This window comes from Mycteria americana, chromosome 3, assembly GCF_035582795.1.
Source record: "Mycteria americana isolate JAX WOST 10 ecotype Jacksonville Zoo and Gardens chromosome 3, USCA_MyAme_1.0, whole genome shotgun sequence".
Classification (NCBI taxonomy): Eukaryota; Metazoa; Chordata; class Aves; order Ciconiiformes; family Ciconiidae; genus Mycteria; species Mycteria americana.
The window spans coordinates 69,483,522-69,503,669 of NC_134367.1; the positions used below are offsets into that span (position 1 = coordinate 69,483,522).

The 20,148-nt window shown below is 36.1% G+C and overlaps 1 protein-coding gene across 5 annotated transcripts in view; it reads right to left on the bottom strand.

Annotated features, from left to right (window-relative positions):
- The window catches only part of ZDHHC14 (zDHHC palmitoyltransferase 14), a 114,200-nt gene that overhangs the window by 68,504 nt on the left and 25,548 nt on the right, over positions 1-20,148 (bottom strand). The window contains exon 1 of one of the 5 annotated variants that reach the window (XM_075498934.1): positions 9,798-9,899. The exons of the other annotated variants lie outside the window; for them this stretch is intronic. Within the exon in view, the coding sequence (XP_075355049.1) occupies positions 9,798-9,838 (41 nt within the window). The 5' untranslated portion in view covers positions 9,839-9,899. Of the gene's footprint in view, positions 1-9,797; positions 9,900-20,148 lie in introns of those variants that run through there. 5 annotated transcript variants of the gene reach the window in all.

Consider the following 20,148-nt stretch of genomic DNA (forward strand, 5'->3'; position numbering starts at 1 on the left):
ATTTACTATTAGAAATCTTTACTTAAGAAACTGGACAAATCTGTATTTGTTCCCAATGCCTGTATGAGTTGATTAAATCAACTCCAGCAAAGACAGAATGAATCACGTGATCTTAATCCGAAAGCCAAATGCTCAATGTCATCTTTAGGATGACACAAACACCTCTGAATTGGAAAAGGATTAACACTGCAGCACTGGAGGAGGACTACAAATGGAGTAAGTAGTGAAGCTTACTGACCATCTGAGCTGGGAAGTACTAAAATGCCTTCCCCGAAAACTAACTGTTGGGTAATAGCTTTCCTTACTTCACAGCCCTTTCCTGTGAACAGATCGATCCCCATCGCCAGTGTTCAAGAGTCCTGAGTGTTGCCCTTCTACCACCTGTGCACGTCAGCCATGAGACATGGATAGCAGCCGTAACAACAGTGCCTTATGTTCACCGTGAAGTGAACCCTTTAGAAGACAGCAACAATACAGCTGTCCAGGGAAGCACCCTAATAATCAATTCTTACAAATAAAAATGTAAACTACTTTTTTTTTCTTCCTAGTTAGGCAACAAGCCTACCTCAGCACTTGACAAATACTTCAGTGCTCTAACACTGCAGACTCCAGCCAGGGGATGATTCCCTCTGCTCAACAGAGAAACAGCTACAGAGACTACTACACCTGAGAGGCTCTTTATACAGCGGGATATCGTAACTCAGCAGTTTCAGTGATCTCAATCTGGCAGGAAAGAACTATATCCCAGTGTTATAAACCTATAATAAAAAGAGAAGGATCATTTTGGGGGGAAAGGCATTTTCAATGCAGCACTGAATGCTTCATTTTTGTTCCTTGCAGCACTGCTTCTTTCTCCAAAAAAAGCAAATTCTGAGTGACAGAAAAATACATTTCCCTCTCTGCCCTGCAGCTCACTTTGTCACTGTGCAATCAATGGCAAAGTCTGAAATGGGAAAAAGAAAACAAAAAAACCAAAAACCAAACTCGACAGTGCAGTGAATGATGAATACCATACAAAAAATATACGGCCTTGTATGGCCTCGAGCTTCAAAACAAGGAAAGTAAGATCCCCGAAGAATTGCAAACATTCAAGAGACAGACAATCCTTTGTTATCAAGATACTTTTTTTTTAAGTATCCCTGGCAACAATCTGCATACCACCACTACTGTTTTATTAAGTGACATGATATTGAGTAAATTGGGTCAACACAATGAAAATGACCAGCAAGTGCCATCTTGTTGATGAAGTATACAAAAATATGCTTCATAAAAAAACCCATATATTCAGATTATTACTTTTATATGTTATACAGGTGACACTCAGACTAGCTTTGTATACCATTTCAACTTTAGTAACAATTCTTCTGGTACTTATTTTTTGCTTGGTCTAACAAAGCAGAATGGAAAGACACTGTCAACTGACTTTTGTTTTTAATCAGGTCTCATCCACACTCAGAGTTACATCATCTTAATTAAAGGCAGGATTTTAAGCAAGTTGAAGCGGCTTTATACCCTATAGGTAAACCACCCAATCCAATTTATGTCTAATTCTGCAGACCAAAGCAAAAATGTCTAACAGAGGCATTAGGTAGGAAATATGGAAACTCCCTGTGTGTACAAGCTTAAACTTAAACCTGTTTTTGCATGAAGTCAGTACCCTAGAAGATTTTGGATCCTTGGACTCCAAGAGAGTCATAGCAGAGTCTTGGTTTCCGCACCCAAGTGAAGTTGGATACACAGATACAGCAGAGGATTAAAGAATTCTCCAGCTACAAGGACAGCAGAGAAGAAGGTCCAATATGGATGGAAGCTGTAATTACTGCAGTAGTTCATGAAAGAACTGAACCTGAACTGGCTCTTCCAGGAGAGGCTAGAGCAACAACAAACATTTTCACTTGAATATATGAAGCCTGGGAAACACAATGTGAAAAATTAGAAATACTGCTCCAGGACATTAAATTCAGCACAGAGAGACTATAGAAAAAGATAGTGGAATATCCACGTCAAAGCTGAAAGGTAAATGGTATTCAGGAAAGTAAAACAAAAGTAAAGCCAGTTAGATACTGAAGTTCATTAGTAACGTCCTACCAACTGGAAATACAGATTCCTTGGATAAAGCAGAATTAGCTTTGGTCAGAGTCATTTAGGAAAATGATAGTTTAAAAAGGTTATATTTACAGTACTACTAAGGGTTTGCAATAATTGGGCTGGGAGATGAATAGAAGTTAACGGAACAAAAATTTCATCATCTTGGAAAGATTATCTTCACAAATAGACAAAAACCCCCAAACAGTAGCATTCCTGATAGACAAAGATTTCTTCAGTCAAAAAGCACTGCTCTAAGAAGGAAGCAATGTTAATTAAAATCTGGTTTTGGACAGTAGGAAGGACTTTACAGAGGAACAGCTCATAGGAAATAAACTAGTATTAAAGTGAATCAGCTCTTTAAATACTGAAGTTAGATGAAAGGATAAAAGTCAGTAATTAGGCATTTCCCCACCCCTTCCCCCCCAACTCAGAAGGACAAAGACAGTAGAACTGGAGAACAGAAGAACCTGGATCTGAAGGAGGCTTTGTAATTTCTTAAGTCAAAAAGCACAAAAATTATCTGGCTGGGGGTACAGAGAGAAACAGGTGTCCAAAATTAACTATACAAATAAATACCTCAAGAAAGTTACCAGGACTGAATAGAAGGGCAACAGAAATGCTGAGGGAAGTCATACTGATAGAAGACATTTACATCCTGGAAGTCAAGAATTGTTTGCTTAAAAAGAGAATTGCTCAAACAAACATTTGAATTAGGGAACTGGAACAAAAAGTATAATTTTGTCACTCTTTCAATTGGAGAAAAAAAAAAAAAAACAAACCACCAAACAGGAAAAGAAGTGTCCATTCATGCCATATAGAAATCAAAGATAATGTAAGGTGAGCATCCAAACAGATGTTTTGCCTCTGTTTCCAAGAAACAACAGATCAGCAAAAATAGAGGCATGGAGAGAAGGCTAACAAAACTGAGTGAAGAGAAATGCAAATGCCTACATCTTATGTGAAAGAAACCCAGAGAGCATGCCATGCTCCACTGTGGGGAAGATAATCCAGAAAACTGAAAAAAGCAGCATATTAAAGTGGAAATTAATTAGGAAGATTTTTTTAATAGGACTATGAAATTAGCTATATGTTACCATATGACTAGCAAGCTAGTCATATATAACTGCATTTGTGAAAACAATTGAGACAAATATAGAACTCTGAATTTGCCTTATGTACCATAAAAAAAAGCTTTAGAATGCATTTTGAAAGAAAGAACTTAAGAAATAGAAAGTAAACAAAGACAAACTACAAATTTTTACTCAATATCTGCCTTTGATGAACTGAAAAAGATGAAGCAAATGCAGTCCATCTAGTCTATCTGGACTTCAGTAAAAAATCTTGAAAATGGAAATTCTGCTTATCTGAATCTTTTACTTTTCATATTAAATTTTTCCTTTAATACAATTTTATAATAAAGATTTCACTTAGTTGGATGGGACTTGCACTAGATAGAGTCTGAGTATTAATTAAACCTCAGAATGGTATTTGTATGACTCTGAAACCAGAAAAAGAAAGCTAACTTGATAGTTTTATCTATCAGATTGAGAAATCATATCATATTATTTCAGTCATGGGCTCACCAAATTTTAGTACCTGGAACGCCTAATATGTAGCTTCTAAAAAGTGAATCTTGTGCCTCAGGTGACATGAAGTATCTTCAAAAATGCAGCCCATTTCCCAAAATCTGGAGAAAGAAGACTCTGAAGCCATAACTCAGGTTATAAGAAACATTGACTGTAACAGAACTAGAACTAAAAAGTAGATATAAACTTACAAAAGCATATGCTGCAGTTACTTTTGGTATATTTGAGTGTCTTGCATCTGTTTTCAGGTGTGTGTGTTTGCCAGTGCGTGTAATTGTTTACTTCTTTGAGCAAGCAAGCTAGCATAATACCATGGTCATATGCTACTCTGGAAAGAATGGTGTTATTGTCATTTTTTACTTAACAGAAAAGTGCTATTCACTTTTTTAAAATTGCTGACAGTTCATAAAGTTCAGCTACAGATACAGAGATATCAAAATGCAAATGATGTATTTGAGGAAGTAGGAATACACCCCTCTTATTTCAAGTAACCCAATCAGTAAAAACAGTGTTTTCCTTCCTTGTTTGCTGAGAGATGGTCAAACCATTCAGCTGACACCTAACAAAAGATGAACTACTCATCTTTCAGAGAACCTTTCAGTTCGGAACTTCATAAACATAAAAGATAAACAAAGAGCAACAATACCATTAAAGTAACTGTTGGTTTTAATATTTCTTCATGGAATACAAAGACAGGCCTATAAACTACAGAAATTAAAAATGCAAGGCTACAAGCCAAGAGGCTCTTGTTTTTATTTCTGTCCACAAGATTTTAAATATTCAGATGCTCAGTAACCCAGCTGTGGATACAGAACAAGGACTTAGAACTGAAACAAAGACTGCCAATTACTCAAAATGGCACTAGTTGTGGGTGATGCACAACAGCAATGGGACAATCATCTCCCACCATTATTCTTTCCACATTTACTCATCAACTGAGGTGAACTAATGATACTTCAGTAAATGTGTAAAATCAATTACACTGAAGTGACAAACATATTAACTTGGATTCCTTCACCATAAAAACTACCAAAGAAATACCTGCTCCTTGTCCTATCCAGATTTACAGTTCACATTGCCTAGTTCAAGATCCCACACTCTCTGCAAAGACCTGCAATGTCCCAAAGCCTTATTCTGCTCAGGCTTGCCAGAAATCTCTACCTCACCTAAATCATAACAGGAGCTCACAATAGCAGAATGACCCATTAAAATTAAAATACAAAGTTTACCTGTTAGAGGAGAACAGAACGAGAGTGAGACATTTCTGAAGAGCATAATCCATTACTTTTACCAACACAATCACATTTTGACCATAGTCGCTTTTGCAATTTAAATTTTCCATGCATAAGTCAAACAGCCAATGTAAAGTGGTGACCCTCTATTTGACAGTCTGTTTCAATGATTGTGTCTCAAATTAGTACACTTTTTAAAAGCAGATTACTGATCCTAGATTACTGCTACACTCAAGAACCTTAATTTATTAAAAGGACTGTTATGAAGCAAAGTTGATTTAAACAGACATATAAATTAGCATCACTGGAAACAGCTGTTTAAATCTAATTTTATGCAGAAGAAAAAACAGAAAGATAAAAATATTTTCTCAGATTACTGATTCATAATACATATGCACAATATAAACCAAGACACACACAATAATAAACTAAGCTATAGACTACAGAAAGTGATGGATCCTGTAAATTATCCCCAAACCAACAATAATAAAAGTCAGTATCTCTGACATACAGTAAATAAAGTGAGGCAGGGAAAGTCTAGACTTGATTACAGTTCTTTAGATTTACACTTTTTTTGCTAGGAGCTAAAAATATATTCTTGATGAACTCCTGAAAACCTGGAAAAAGCCCACTTATATTAAATGGTAATCTTCTTAATAATGATTAACTTGTATAAAAATAGTAAAATTTTGTCTGTAAAAAACTTTCAATAATAGTGTTAAAGCTGCACATTTACATACTTTTTGCCCAAAGAACTATCCTCATCTAAATTTTTTAATTTATAGGAAACCAATACTAATCCCTAGATTAACAGAGGCACATGATTTAAAAAAAAAGATCAATCAGAAGCTGAGGCAGGAAGTTATGTTAACATTTTGTACTGAAAGCTTCACAAGAAAGGATTTCCGCAGCTTGTTAGAAACTCATTCAGAGGATTTAGAAGTTACAATAAACATATTGATACGGCCTTATGCAAAATACAAAGGCTAAGAAGTCCAACTCCAGTAAAAAGGATTTTAAGTCACTGAAATGTGCAGGTGGGAAGATATATGTTTAAAAGGTGAGGTCTGAAATCTGCAAGTCCTAAAAAAAAAAAAAAAAAAAGCCCATGGGGCCAGAGGTCAAGGAGCAATGCATCTGATCTCTTGCAAAGCAGCTTTGGTAGGAGAGACTAGCAATATGGTTTTGAAATGGGCAAAATTAGAACTTGAATGCAGGGTGTATTTGGAAAATGACTGCTCTGCAGTATGAAAAAGCACAGAGATTACAGACAAAGGTGGGACTCCATGTGATGGAAGGAGTCAATCAGTCCTGCTCTGCCCACGTACCCTGCAGCTGTACAGTCCCACTGCTTACCCTGCGCCAGTGCTCCCTAGGAGCCCGTGCAGCTCCCTCACCCAGCAAAGGGCTGGGGAAGGACACTTTCTGCTGCATTAGCAAACTGGAGGAAATCAGGGACTAGTCCACAAAGCATCAGAACTGGAGCATGGGAGAAAAAAGTACCATACCCACAGCTGTGGGAGTGGATTAGAAAGAAGATCCCTCTTCTGGTAACAGTGATCTAACATCAGACTGTCTCAGCTGAAGAAACTGCTGCCTTACTCTTTCAAACCAAGATCTCATATTTCCCCCAAACCGAGCTGGTTTACTACTCTTTTGATACCTATTTTCATATTCAGTATTTGCCAAGGCTTTGCAAGGGGTTTTACAGTCACTCGTTTTGATATTCTTTCACTGAGCATGAAATTCATCCCCAGTAGACAGCCAACACAAAACACAAACAGCATTTAAGTTTTTGGTTTTTTTTTTTCTAGTACTGCATTTGCTTGGTGCTGCCTCACTCCTATTTGAAGAAATCCAGCTATAATAGCAGCCACTATTTTAAAGAGTAAGCCATTAAGTAATCATTTCTCCTCAATATTTCGTTTTGCTTCCTCAAAACCACTTCAAAATGTTATTTTTACTCATGGTATTGCTAGATACAACTACTAAGAGCTTAGAAAAAATGCTAATTATAAATAACACTAATTTCACTCTCAACACTACATTACATCATGCTACAACCAAAACAATCAGAAAAGCTGGCAATCACATACCAGATACAGTAACAGTGTACATCAAATACAGCACAACACAGTATGTTAACCTAAATATCATCCAACCTTGAAGAACTTCTTAGCTACAGAAGCATAAAGATTGGTCTTCTATTAAAGCTTCCAAAGGTGATGGCCAAGATTACAGGACTTCCAACTGTGATTAGATACCTGAATTGTGTATAAGAGATGATAAGCATCTTGATTGCTCGCCATAATAGGCCAGCTGCCTTGGCAAAAATAGGGAATGAAAACAGATGTTTTGCACTAAAACCCATCCCCTCATGCAAAGCATGAATTAAAACCATCTCTAACTCTTCTAAAATAGCTGCATGTGTAAATCTCACAAGCTCCAAGGAATTTGCTAGACTTCTTTATGCCTTCACATGTCTTGTATAAAATCCATGTTTTTCAGAATCAAATATCATACACATGTATGCATAGATGTATATGTATACACGCACAATTATTCATATGCATACATGTTTATATAGTGTGTACACACACATATGTATACATACACACACGTGTATTCTGACCCTCACGGTCCCAAGAAACTTTAAAGTGTTTCCAAGGTAACTATATCTGACTGTGGAGCAAACCAAAAGCTAATTCAAAGTTTTATCTCTGAGGAACAAAGACAGATGACATAGGCATTAGCTAGTGCAGGAGAATGAGAAATCTGAGGAAGGAAAAAAAAAAAAAAGTATCAAAGCAAAGATTTGGTGCTGTTAGTGCCACAGTCAAGTTTGTTTTTTTTTTTAAACCAACTATATAAAGCTGACCTAAACCTCTACAAGAGGGAATATGACAAAAATGCACTAAACAAAATAATATATGAAAAGTCAATATAAAAAAACCTGGCAACTTCTAACATTTGTTAGCTGTAAGTCTGAATATCAGTGGGAGTTCTTTCTGACAGAGAGCTGTACAGTCCTAACTTCATACTGTGGTCCTACTAATCATAATCCAAATGGGCACTTGGAGGAATTAAAAAAAAAAAAAAAATATATATATATATATACACATATTTGGCCTGAGCATAGCAAAGCTGGAATTCTCTTCTCTCCCAGGACATCTGATAAAGAAAGCACATTAGAAACATTTCTGAAATTGTTTTCTCTCACTGGAACTAACTATTTCAAATCTGCAATTGGTTTAAAACCAGCAACTTTGTTGCATAGTGGCATTGATACAAATCAGAGGAAGTAAAACTGACAGTGCAACTCCACAAGTCATAAAAGTCATATTATTCTTTGGCCTGAAAGAACCCCTTAAAAATAAAATGTTCTACCATAATATAAAGTAAGTCCATCTTCAAAAAAGAGTAAAGTGAAATTTAGAATTGAATTATAAAAAGAAATGTATAAAAATAAATTCTGATTGGTGAATTTAAATGAATTTTTACTTTGTAACAGGAGTGATGCATTCCGGAACAAACCTTTTGATTTCTTTCACAGTTTTTCGAAACACCACCAGGTTTTGAAGTAATTTTTTTTTCTTGGCTAAAAATAAATGTGCTGTGAATCATCAAGAAAACCATTACACAGCACTTCCTGGGCTCTGCTAATTCCTTTCAGCCAAAGAACTGCAGTTTTCATCCTTTCTGGAGCCACTTTTGGTAGAGTCAAGGCACTTCAAAACATCATTACAATTAAAGCTGCCCTCTATGTATACTTACACAGCATTAAGATATGACTGTAAATTCACAACTCCTCTATAAAGCAATTCTCCAGATAAGGCTTTGCTAAATTTGTGCCAATCTTTTACTACAAAGTATCAGATATCAGAAACAAAGCACTATACAGGAAGAACAAAATTGCCAGGCTGCACTCTAGATTATGAAAACAGAAAGGGAAAAATGGCACAGAGTATCACGTAGAACATTAAACTGGATGCAGGCAGATGAAATGGTTGCTAAAACAGGCATAATTTAAAACATTAATGGAACACTAGGTATTATTAAAAAACAAACAAACCCCACACTTTAACCCATACAGAAAAATGAAAATTTTCTTCATTGTGATCTTTATTCTCAAAATGCTTGAAACTAAAATTTTAACTCTTAAAACCACCGTCTTTTCTGAAAGCTTCACATTTTTGCATGAACTATATTAATAGCCTCCAATCATGGATGAAAGAATATTTTAAAAACCTTGTTACATGCTGGTTCTTTTTCAACAGTGAAAACAGTAAGGAAAGACCCTAAGATGTTCCTGAATTGCCTCCACTCTCTGCCTACCTTGTTACATCAGCCACCAACAAGGTCTTATCCAAAAAGCTAATTAAAAGAACTGGCAGGAAGAGACCTACACAGTGCTGATCTGGAATTTGTTAGAGGATTTATTTATGGCAGTGTTGCCTGTTGCAATCAAATACTTCCCTAAAAGATTTATATTGGTCTACCAATTATGTAGCAAGTGTTCCTTTATCTGACACTGCACACGTATTACTCTATGGACCTGTACACAACACAGACATATAAAAAAGGAAGGTGGAAAAATACAGGGAATTTTTGCAAGCAGCTTTTTTCTATAAAGTAAATCTTGTCCACATATACTTCAAATTGAAATCAGTTTGCTCCCATTATGCCATATATTTTTCTGTATTAAACTATCACATACTTTGCTTTTAAAGAAAGGAAACTAAAGTTATTCCTGTTACTATTCTTTTAGAAAGAACATTTATATTCTTTGCTATTACCTGCATTAATACTGGTCACAGAGATTAGTTAAACTCTTGGGGGAATGGAGAAAAGACTGAGCAAAAAGGGAATAATATTGATTCCTTGTACTAACCTCTTTGAAAGTCGAATTTTCCAAGGGCAGGTCACAGACATCTACAACGAGCAACTGAATATTTTGCATCTTGACATACTTAATCCAGGGGGAAAACAAAAATGTCTGAAATCTACTCCCTTTTCTTACCTGCAATCATAGAATGTTAACTGTTTAAGAGTCAGAACTTGAAAAAAGATAGTAGGAAAACCATTTTGACATAGAACATGTGTTTAGAAATAAGGACAATTAGGGGCCATGAGAAAACTGAACAGAGATAGAAAATATTTGGAGCTACAAAAGGGAATAATTTTATGATGATATGTCTGCCTACTGAGTGGAAAAAATATTAACAAACAGGCTGATGAATACCTTGCCATTCTGACATTTAAGATATGTAGACCCTTCACAGAGAGCACAGCATGTTCCAGCAGGAGCCTCTGTACGAGAGCTCCATTTTAAATCTTCCCAACTCAAAAATCTCCTGCTGGGAAAAATTTATCTTAAGAACTTAATTAACAGCAAGTTTAATATAGGGTCTCTAAAGTATACTGTCGGTTTTCATACAGAGTAGCAAAATCAAAATGAGACAGACATAAGCAGCAAAGGGAATGAACTCTGCTTGTCACACAAAATATATGCTTATTACCTCCCCCTTTCTTCCCACAGGGTGGAAGGGAGGGGTATGTGAAAACATACAGCTCTGCTGAACAGAACATCCATCACACAGAGCCGACCAAACCCACCACAGGATGGTATCAGATACACTACGGGTTCTTTCCTAAACACTCAAGTTTCTTTTTGGATGCCAAAGGAGTTATTTCTGGAATTACGAAAATTTTACAAATCTCTTCCCATGACCTTTCTGACATTCAAACTTTGATGAATAGCTCCCACACCAGATTGCTCATTCTGAGAAGGAAATTTCATGTTCCTTTTCCTTAGTGGCAGATAAATTATGGATTGTCCAAAGCAATGTTTAAACACAGTTTACAAATACACTGGCATATCAGCCATTTGTTCTTAATTCAAAAACGCCTGACCTTTTTTTCTGGCATGACTCTTTTCTTTTCAACCCAACAATGGACCTTGTCAAAATAAACTTTTAAAAGCTGTTCTGTACCATATCTCATTTATGTCATAGGTTCCACAGGCTATTCCTAGAGTTGTACAGTTATGAACAGAAACTAGGCCCAGAGAAAAATCAAGTTGCAAAATCGAGCACTCCAAAGTCAGAAAATGTCAAAGACATTGCCAGAAACAACGGGCAAGATGCCTGGAGCCTTGATTTGCCCTTGCCCTGTGTGTATGCATTATGGTCAAGTTTTTAGCTATAGGATCACATCCTACCTGCCCCAACAAGGCTGCTCCCCAATTCAGTTAAAAAGAAGAATCAACACACATTTACTGAGCAACTACTCAATAGTTTGTTTTCTTCCCGGCATTTGATATATAGCTTGAGGCCTTCTATACTGAGCACTACTCAAGTATTTCTACAAAGGTGGACTCCTCAGTTTCCTGGTGTGCTATTCCATAAGGCTTATTATTACATCAACTGAGTGTCTTATAAAACACTGTCCTCAAAATACATCCCTAAAATCTATAAAGCATTACCACAAGATCTGAGATGGAAGAATTCAGACTTGGAAAGGCAAAAAATAAACGTTTAAGATTTGTGGATGCCAAACTGAGACACCTAGCAGCATATTTTCCAGCCTAGGTAGCCTCGCATAGTATTTTTATTATATATAAAAGTAGTATTTTGTATTTACTTAACACAAAATTACCATTAATTCAATTGCACTTGAGAGCTCATAGCACTTCTCCAAGTCAAATTCCAGGTTCCTAAGTTGAACCAAAAGAAAAATACAAGTAGTGACTACCTACAGAAATTCTGATTTTAAGTGAATCACCATAAGAAACCTGGGAAAGGTAGGAACACAGTCCAGCTCTCAACACAACACTGAGCTGTACTCTATAATTAAATTCTAAAATAAAGTCAATGATATGGCTGGTAGTCCCAAGCTTCTCAAATATATACTTGGACAAAAAATGTAGGTCACTATACTAAAAATAAGAGGATTACATATGAAGGGCTGAAATTTTGTTATGGGGCAGGGGGAGGACACATGACACAACCAAAACCAAACCACACAATACAGAAAACTAGAGTCATGATACCGAAACATACATCCTGAAAGCAATTTTGCACCTCAATGCAATAGCATGCCAAACAGCAACCTAATGAAGGAGAATGGAAAATAACACCATATTTGAAGGTCTATTAATACTATGTGGGGCAGATTCCAATAACCCAAAACCTGACGGAAAGCAGCACTCTCATAGGAAGCTGCAAAGCAATTAGAGATTTTGGCCAATGCAATGCTTTTTCAGTACACAAACAGTGTGGGAAATGACGAGTACTATGGACACATACACCTGAGACACAACAATTTAATAAATATAAACCCACCACTTTTGTAGAACATTGTGAAAAACTTAAGCTAGAAGAGTTCTAGATGTAACTAGCACATGCTAAAAGATAAACACCAGTCAAAAGTTATTAAAATCTAATGGCAGATGTTTGTGCAATCCAGTCCTGATACTGTTTAATGGAAGCTCTGTGCTGCAAATGGTTTCAGCGGCAAAGGTAATTAATAAAATGCTGACAGAATCATGTTATTATTATTTAAGTTAGAGAATTTCATAAAATGTTTGTACTAGATAAAACTACAATGAAAACTTTTATGTTAATTCAAATCAATTTGTCATTTTTGTACTGTATACACACATCATATGTAAATGCCAAAGGGCATAACAGAATTCTCCAAAACAAAAATATATTAAATGGAATTAAGACTGAGAGTATGGACATATGTACATATATCACATGTGTATACACATTATTATACAGGTACAACTGTAAAACATGTTATCAACCCGGGAAGTCAGGATCAATTTTAAATCAGTGTCATAATGGAGAAACACTTTTTTTTTTTTTTTCTTCAAACAAAGAAGTTGAGTAATCATCAGAACAAAACCAGCACAAAAAGTAGTGTCTTCTCTATCCCTTGATGTCTCTAAATGAAGGATGGATATCCTTCTGGCAAATGCACTTTAGCTAAGCACAAACTGCATTGTGGTCAGATAAGTCAAAGGTTCATTATCAGGAGAACTGGATGAAATATAACAACCTGTAGTATGTAAAGGATGGCAGACTAGATTTAATGGTCCCTTCTAGCCAAAAACACTATCAAGAACTGTCCCAAAGGAAACAATGCAATAAACACATAATTATAATCAATTAAATCACACCCACACTCATTAACCTAAACGTCCTTCACTATCCTCTTTGCCAGAGGTAAAGACCACCTTTGGAGGCGTTATCCACAAGGTAGCACAGCAAAATGAATCCCCTACACATCCTCCTTCCTTATTCCTTACATTCAAATACAATTTGCTATGTACTTGAACATATTTACCCCTTCATCTTAGTCTCCCTCACACGCACTGCTCTTCTTTAAAAAAAAAAAAATTAAATAAATTAAGGATGAGCAAGTTTGGGGGTTTTTAAATTACTTTCTCAATTATAATATTTTCCATCAGCAGGCAGCTTAATCTAATGTGCAAACCACGGATATTTACCAAAAGAGTAACGGTCTCACAGCTCCTAAAGCAAAGTCAAGTTAGCCTTAAAGAACAGAACAGCACAGCACGTTTGCAGCAAGCAAACTGAATTCAAATCTATATAATCATTTTAAAATACATTTATTCTTGATGGTATTCTCAGTGATACATAGTACTATATCAATATCTCTTGCAAAAGAAACTTACACTTCTAAAGAATGAAGTGATCACTTTATAGTGATAACTTCAAAGAAAAGTTATCATTAGGCCTAAAAAGCATTTAAAGCACTCGTCGCCAGGTTCAGAAATGTATTTAAGGTGTCTCTCTGAAATTCTACTGATTCCAGCAGGAAGCTACGTATCTAAATATCTCTGTGGACCAGAGTCTACTTGTACACTAATCCCATATAAATCAATTTTATTATGAGAAAGATATAACAGTTTATTTTTGTTACTATATAAAAACAAAGTAAATAATAGTAGTATGATTTAAGAGATTATTTCTTTCAAATAAAAATCTTATTAACACACCATAACCAGGAGTTTATGTATCTAAAGTTACCAGAAGGATAGTCAATTACGCTAAAAAATATGTACAAGCATCCTGTTTAGGCAAAGCGGATGACATGTATTTGCTGAAACCAAACTCGCCAGTTCCTCTGTCCTCTACAGAACTCAATACCATTAGATCCAAGCAGCGGGGGAAAACAACAACAAAAATCTATATGATACTGCTTAGCTACCGTTTAAATCAAATTTTAACTACACGTTATGCATGCAAGTTCAGAGAGGTCTTGCAGTCCCCTCAAACCAAAAATGTGGCAGTTGGGAGGCATGTGTCTCAGTCAAACCCACATGAAAGCATATGCTGCAGACAAAGCATTGCCTGTCTCTGCACAACTCCTATACAAGGAAAAGAAAAGAAAAATCAGGTAACAATATAAATTCCAAGGAAACACTCTGTGCCAGTCAGCTGCAACAGTTACTGTCTCTGGTTGCAGATCCAGTCTTTGCAACTACCACAGAATTCCTTGGCCAAGCAGGACAGGCAATTACAGAGTTCTCTCACACATTTTCTAATAATTTAGAGTATATACAAAACAACATCCAAAAGCATACATAGATCTTTTTGAGAAGAGGCAAATATTAACTATTACATATGGCCTACTGCTGAGATTTTAACCAATTGCCTCAAAGTATCTCAGTAATTATTTTGCTAGTCAAAAAAAAAAAAAAAAAGAGACATGATTTTGGGAACAAAGATGTGATGAAAAACCAAAACCATTGCATTTGGCATATCATTTTCATAAGGGGAAAAAAAGTCTATTCAAGACAGTATCACTCTTTCACTTGGATTACATTTCTTTGTTTGCGGTCTGCACTTCTAAGATTTTGTGCACATTCTCCTTCCACTCAGGCTAGAATGACAGGCGTAAAGGAAGCATGATGCTTGGACTCTCAGTTTTCAGAAATCCTTTTTGAAGTTTCAACTCATTATCTGCCTCCATGTCCTGGTTTCAGCTGAGATAGAGTTAATTTTCTGTTTTCAGCACAAATCCAAAACATAGCCCCATACCAGCCACTATAAAGAAAATTAACTCTATCTCAGCTGAAACCAGGACACTCCATTTAAAAGAATTAAAGAGAGAGAAATTAAGGAGAACTTGCAAAAGCACATCAGCTACATTTTACAGTAAATACTACTTGTGTATTTTCACCTCACTTGGAAACATCTGGTACAGTATGCACACGTATACAAAAAAATCACTCAAAATCCTCTGGTGGCCATTCCACCACACAAGGAAGGTGAAGAAGAACTGAAACAAAGTTCAACCATTTTATTTTCATGTTGGACATTCTAAGGACCAGAGCACAAGTGGTCACGCTGTCCATGTACTCTTTCTTTTCCAGTTTCTTTCCATAACTTCCAAAAGACCAGGACAAACCTTCCACCTGATTTTGACAAAGTATAAAGGAATAAAGGATATCTAAAAGCTTGTTTGTTCTAATTAAAGTCAAAAGGTAGAGGTGCCAAAGAAATTAGTACTCCACTAAAGCAGCAGCTGTTGCCAATAAAGTTATCCTTTGTACTGGAGATACTGTGGGAAGGAGGATAAGAGGGTGTTGGGGGCAGGTATACCTGAGGGTTCTCCAAAGAATCCAGGGTATGGCATTTTCATGGAGAGGAGATGCAGTTATTTTAGAAGGATTTTATAGATGATGTAGGAAAAAAAAAGAGCTTTACTACTTCCCCCTTATAAAGATCCACTTGTTAAACAAAACTGCCTGAAAAAACTTGGGTTCTAGACCCAAGAGAAAAATGTATCTTGGGATCCGTAGCAAAATTAAGTCTAGTTTGTTCCACTGCCTTCTTGACAGCATAACTGTTTCTCATATGCAGACCCTTGTTTTTCAATGTTTCTTTCCCTTACAACAAAAGGACATCAAAAGGTTACAAACATAATCTCTTTAAACACCTGTTTATATCTTCAGCAATCAATACAAATTTTACAATCCCACATCTTCTATAAGCAATGAGGAAACTGGAATCAAAGTCAAAACTGTATTGTAACTCTCAATAGTCATCATATGTTTTCATCTGTACATTTTAATACTAAAAAGCAGAAAGATATTAAAAAGCTACCTTGACAATTATTCAATTCTGGTATCTATATTCATTCTTTAGTCAGCAGGGGAACCGTGTGCCTGGTTAAGGCACTACCATCATGTTGAAAATGTTTGTTTCCATGCTTAAGCTAGAAGTCATAAGTACTATTTACAAAAACACATTAATGTTTTTGTTCATTTGGTTCAACAGTCAGCCAAAGGGTACAGTTTATGAAAGACAGAGGAAAAAATAGATCCTAATTTGTCTAGATGCTTTGTTTTAATCTCAAAAGGGAAAAACATAACAGGAAATGCTGCCAATTCCTATAAGAAAGCCTTCAATTTTTAAATCACTAGCAATATCACCACAACTGCATTTTTCCTCTGGCTACTGCAAATCTTTCAAACGTTACGTTTGTTATATCCTGCAACTGGCCTTTCTTGTTAACAAAACTGAAAGAATAAGTCTAACTTAGAGAATAGCTTACTGTCTGAACAACCAACACAGCTCTAAAAAAATGAGGTTAAACTGTATCTCCAGGCAGCTGTCAATAAAGAAGACGGGGCACATAAATATTCATACCATTTTGGGATAGGATTAAGTCTGAGTTGAAAATAACAAAATACATCATACTTCCTATTTAAATTGCATGCTTACAAATCATTAGAAGGCCATAATTGCATTTGTTTGGATTTTACCATTCTCAGTTAGACAGGATCTTAATGGAAAAGGAAACTGTTTCATGTAGGCAAATATATGTTTATACAGAAAAATGCATTTCCAGTATTTGTATTAAATGAACTCTGAAAATTACTATAATCCATGTAGAACATCCCTTAACTAATAAGACTTTGTCTAATCTCTTCTACAAATAATTCCTTCAAAAATATACAGTAATTAACATTATTCCTTTCAACAGGCCAAAGACAAAAGTTATCATCTTTACTTAAAAAAAAAACAAACAAACCCAACACCCCACCCAAAAAAATCCCCAGATAAACAAAATTAAAAAAAAAAAATGACGAAAAGAAAACATGTTCTTGGAAGAAATGCTTCTTCAGAGTATATGTGTTATGAGCAATGACAACCCATGTTGACAAGTAAAAAAAGAAAAGTTGATTAAATACCTAAAGGTAAAATAATTTTGTATCATGAAACTTAGGAAATAAGATTCTATTTTCTGCTGCATTTCTATCAAGTCTGATTTAACATAATTCCTTGCACTGCAAGGAGGGAGGAAACCAATTTTGATGACAAGGCTAAATTTATGAAATAAAACACTGTGCCAAAACAGGCCAGTCTTCACTTACTCTATAGAAATGACTGACACACCCAAAAAATAATTTGGAGTAATTTTTACTTTGACAGGAGTTGTTCACACCTCTGCTGATTGTAACAAAGAAAAACATTTGCTTTCCCATTAAGCAACTATCCAAGAGCAGATTTTAACAATTACAGTATTCAGAAGAACCCCTGGATTTGGACTCCTGCTGCCTGAAAAACAGCACTAAAACTTGCTCTGTTTACAAAACCTGAAAAAATTACAACTGCTCCACAAAATTGCTTTACCCACTTCTCCATCTTTAACTAGAATTGCTTTAACATCCTTTGGTCTCCTGACTACGCACTACTGATTAACTCGGGACAGGACTCCACAACCAGATGTCAGGTTCTACAGACAGCAGTCAAATAAAATAACCCAAAAATAGTTTTCTTTCACGTTCAAAGGTAGACTTTACACCCTTACAGTCAAACTCTGAAAAACACAGTATCATCTATAAATATTTCTACAAATATGTAGAATGTCTTCTACAAAGGTATTTCCTGTATACCTTTCCATGAGTTCACAGAAGGCATTTTACAAACCCTTCTTCCTCTATAAATGTCTAAATCCCAGCAGGCTTCTGGCAGGCCACCAAAACTAAACCACTGTGCAAATAGCAAGACAGCTAGGGGCTATATGTACAAAGCGCTGAAGCAACTATTTCTCCCTGCATATACACAAGACCAAAACCTCCTGCTGTTACTGCCATCACAGATGAGAAAAGGCAAGTTGGAAAAAGTGCATTTGTGACATCGGATGTCCAGTGCCCATCACTCAATGCCAACAAGCCAAAATCTGTAGGAAGTAGATTTACTGCTACTACTGATCAAAGAGGAAGTGGAGAAAGGAGACAGTGCTTTGTTTTAGTCATGCTAAGCCTGAGTTGACAGTTAGATATTCATAAGAAAATGTCAGAGAAAGAGGCTGAGACGACAGTTTAGGCACCAGAGGTCAAGATTTGCACAGGCAGATGTATCTGAATTGCCAACACAAAGATGACAGTGGGCTTTATGTTATTCTGTGTCTTCCATGACTATATTTTCTTCTAGTTGTCTCTAACTCATTAATCTACCTTGGTTGTTCTGTCCAGGTTTAGAAAGAAACTGTTCATGCAGTCGTCATCCCTCCCCCCCGCCAATCTTTGTATTATCTCATCCATAAACAAAAATTGAAAACAGTATGGATAGCGACATCAAAAGCTGCTGACAAGGTAGACAAAACAGTTCTGAGATCTCTTTATTTTATTTTTTTCAGTGGCCTCTTCCTAGAAACTTTTTAAAAGAGGCATGGTGGAAATGGGAGAATAAGTCCATGTACGCTGCTTATATCGAAAATAGTTTGCATCAAAAAACATATCAATCCGAGAAGCCATCCTATTTTTCCACTGGCAAAGAAGTTAGACACTGGGACATTTGCAAACAAGATTTTACAGTTGATTTAATATGATCCTCATTATCTGCTAGAAAGGAAGACCCAGATCTATTTAAACAATATCCATACAACATAATCTTGCTCAGTTAGCCAAGATCAAAAGTACAAGATCTCCTCAAACTCCAACTACAACACATACAAGACATGATAACAACGTATATTGCAAAAGATATCCAAAGCAAAGTTTTATTCAGATTTCCAGAATACTCTGCGGGTACCTATTCTGTTTCATTTCAAAGTCTTACAGATCGCTCTTAAGTGCACACAAGAAAACAGAGTTATACAAGAGAAATCCTTGAATTGAACCATCTAGCATTTTGCTGCATGAAATCAGCAACAAATTAGTAGACAACAAACCCCAGAGAAAAACCTGGCAGAAAGTTTTACTTTGTACTTGCATCCATTAACTTGGGAAAAGCAGGGAAAGAAAATCCATGGACGCCACAGCAGCATTTTTATTAAGTTAGAAAAATGATCAGAAGTATTTTAATTTTCACTTTTCAGATATTGAGAGAGGACTATATTACAGATGAAGATCAGAAAAAACTTTTGCATTAAAAAAAAAATCTTTGGTAACATACAGAAGTGTAGGATAATGCAAAACATTTAAAATCAGAAAAGATCCACATCGGATTTCAAAAGAAGGCAAGAATAGACAGCACGGGATGAATTAACTTCCTCATCAAAAAGTCCATGTTTCTGCCTTGAATATGCCAGCAATTACTCAGTGTAAACCTAATGAACGACTTAAAAGTTTGTCCTGGTTTCGGCTGGGATAGAGTTAATTTTCTTCCTAGTAGCTGGTATAGTGCTGTGCTTTGGATTTTAGTATGAGAATAATATTGATAACACACTGATGTTTTAGTTGTTGCCAAGTAATGTTTACACTGGTCCAGGACTTTTCAGCTTCCCATGCTCTGCCAAGTGCACAAGAAGGTGGGAGGGGGCACAGCCAAGATCGTTGATCCAAACTGGCCAAAGGGCTATTCCATACCATATGATGTCATGCCCAGTATATAAACTGGGGGAGTTGGCCGGGGGGTAGCGATCGCTGCTCAGGGACTGGCTGGGCATCAGTCAGCGGGTGGTGAGCAGTTGTATCTTTCTTTATTTATTTATTTATTATTTTTTCCCTCCCTTGGGTTTTGTTCCTCTCTCTCTCTTGTTGTTTTCCTTCTCATTACAATTCATTAGTATTATTACTATTATTTTGTTCCAATTATTAAACTGTTCTTATCTCAACCCACGAGTTTTCTTACTTTTGCTCTTCCGATTCTCTTCCCCATCCCACCGGGGGGGGAGTGAGCGAGCAGCTGCGTGGTGCTTAGCTGCCGGCTGGGGCTAAACCACAGCAATGATAAATTATAAAAAACCAACCACAC